This window comes from Arachis duranensis, chromosome 3, assembly GCF_000817695.3.
Source record: "Arachis duranensis cultivar V14167 chromosome 3, aradu.V14167.gnm2.J7QH, whole genome shotgun sequence".
Taxonomy (NCBI): domain Eukaryota; kingdom Viridiplantae; phylum Streptophyta; class Magnoliopsida; order Fabales; family Fabaceae; genus Arachis; species Arachis duranensis.
Genome location: NC_029774.3, coordinates 126,535,570 through 126,537,541, shown reverse-complemented (window position 1 = coordinate 126,537,541; position 1,972 = coordinate 126,535,570). Strand labels below are relative to the sequence as shown.

Below are 1,972 nucleotides of genomic sequence, written 5' to 3'. Positions count from 1 at the left end.
TCAATTCCAATAATTGTGCATTCCCAACATACTCAGAGTAATTTCTCTTACCACCTTACCAGTGTCACTGTTACCGTTTCCTGAACAAAATCCGAGAATTAAGATATCCGATCCCCGTAATAAAACCTTCCTTCTAATAATTTAATTACATCATCATGAAATCCTCATCATCACTGTCAGAAATTTACTACTAAAAAACATTCCTTTCTTGAAGAGCCAATCTAACACATAAATCATGGCATTCATCATGTTCTTCCTTTCTATTATTACTTTTATTTTTATAAAAGAAAGAAGCAAATGAATGAATCAATTAAGTTGAAAAAAATGATTATATTTTTCTTTATATACCTATTTTCTGGGCAAGCACATAAAGTCAATACAAAGTTTCTCATTCATATTGTTCCATTTGTCCCTTTATCCTTTTGTGGTTATCATTGTTTTGTCATTATAACCAACCAACACCATATATTAATATCAACTTTTGCAGCATATAAGTTTTCTTTATTCATCATTATTGCCAAATCATTGCAATATCATGGAATCTTCATTGACTCTAGCCACTGAGAGCTTCTCATATAGTTGGTTATCATCATCAGCCTGCAAATCTACTACTACAACACCATTAGACCCAAATTGCCACAACTTCAACTTTGATATCTCTTTTTTAACTAATCCATCACCTAATTCTTCTTCTTGTGTTGTTGCTTATGCTGATGAACTCTTCTCTGCTGGTACCATCAAACCTCTGTTTGTTCTTCACCCTAATAACACCAAACTAGTAGATTCCTTGGACAAAACCATTAATAAGCCTACTACTTCTTCATCTTCCAATTCAAGAGATCTTAGGTCTCCAATTCATCATCATAATCATGATGAATTGTTCACAAGGTGGAAGGCATCAACAAGGAGAACATTCAAGAACATATCGAGGCGTATCGGCCGGTTAAGCCGGAAAGTTGTGTGTTCAGGGAAGATTGTTAGTGTTATTGATGATGATATTGATATTGATAATCACAATAACAAGAACAAAGAAAGGCAAGTTAAAAGATCATCAATTACAGTTCATCCTGTTATTGGTGCTTTCCATGATTCTCATCTTGAGAATTCAATTCATGAAGCTGTTCTTCATTGCAAAAGATCAGTAGGTACATTTTTATTCATGCTTTTCTAAAATTTGTTAATCATCTTTTATATATATATATATGCAAATTATTTTTTTCTAAAGATAATAGTAGTATTTTATTTAATAGAAAAATAAATACAATGTCTAAAAATTAGGACAAAAAATAAAAAAAAATTTAAATATTTACGAACAGGTAAAATTGTAAAAAAAAAAATTAATATAAAAAATAGATAAAAAAACCTTAAAACGCTATCCATAAGGCATATTATTACTTCCTTGTTAATCTTCTTTTTCATATTTCAGAAAATTGAAGAGAAGAAAAATTGGACAGGCTTTAATTTGCTAGAGACATGCCAAGCTGAGGGATTTATACATGATATATTAAGTTAAGGGAATGTTGGAATATATTAGTGGATCCTATGTTCCTGATGTTAATATATGTAATAATTCATTTTAATATATATATGTTCTTTATTTTAAAATTCCTCTTTATATTATTAATCACTCTACATGTCAATGAAATTCTTGCTTTCATAGCAAAGTAGTGTTTCATTATAGTAGAGTGAATACCTCGAGATATCTTTAATCGATTTGGTTGAAATCCCTAATCAATTGTCTTCAACTTATGTTTGTGTTCTTCACTCTATCACATTCTTATTATTCCAATTCTCTTGGAAAAAATCCGTCAATAATTTCGAAAATATCTAGTTATGAAAAAGCAAGAAAGAAAATATACACATTTTTATGACTTGATTAGTTAATTTTTCAAGGTATCAAAAATAAAGTATATCATTAGACAAATAGTTGCTAAATTAAACACTAGGGTGCGTGTCATATTTTTACCTTTGT

At 29.5% G+C, this 1,972-nt stretch overlaps 1 protein-coding gene across 2 annotated transcripts; it reads left to right on the top strand.

Annotated features, from left to right (window-relative positions):
- The first annotated feature begins 430 nt into the window (after positions 1–430).
- On the top strand, positions 431–1,620 carry LOC107481160 (uncharacterized). Of its 2 annotated transcripts, none has more exons than XM_021139229.2 (2): positions 431–1,141; positions 1,427–1,620. In XM_021139229.2, the coding sequence occupies exons 1-2, from the start codon at positions 536–538 to the stop codon at positions 1,511–1,513; spliced, it is 693 nt and encodes a 230-aa protein (XP_020994888.1). In that variant the 5' UTR covers positions 431–535; the 3' UTR covers positions 1,514–1,620. The 2 variants fall into 2 exon arrangements, with proteins under 2 accessions (XP_020994888.1, XP_015956863.1); XM_016101377.3 differs by having other exon boundaries at positions 435–1,145; positions 1,427–1,553.
- Positions 1,621–1,972: the final 352 nt, after the last annotated feature.

Coding starts and splice junctions, on each gene's coding strand:
- LOC107481160 (XM_021139229.2), top strand. CDS start 536: ATGGAATCTTCATTGACTCTAGCCACTGAGAGCTTCTCATATAGTTGG. Junction 1,142..1,426: donor TTCTTCATTGCAAAAGATCA/GTAGGTACATTT, acceptor TTCATATTTCAG/AAAATTGAAGAGAAGAAAAA.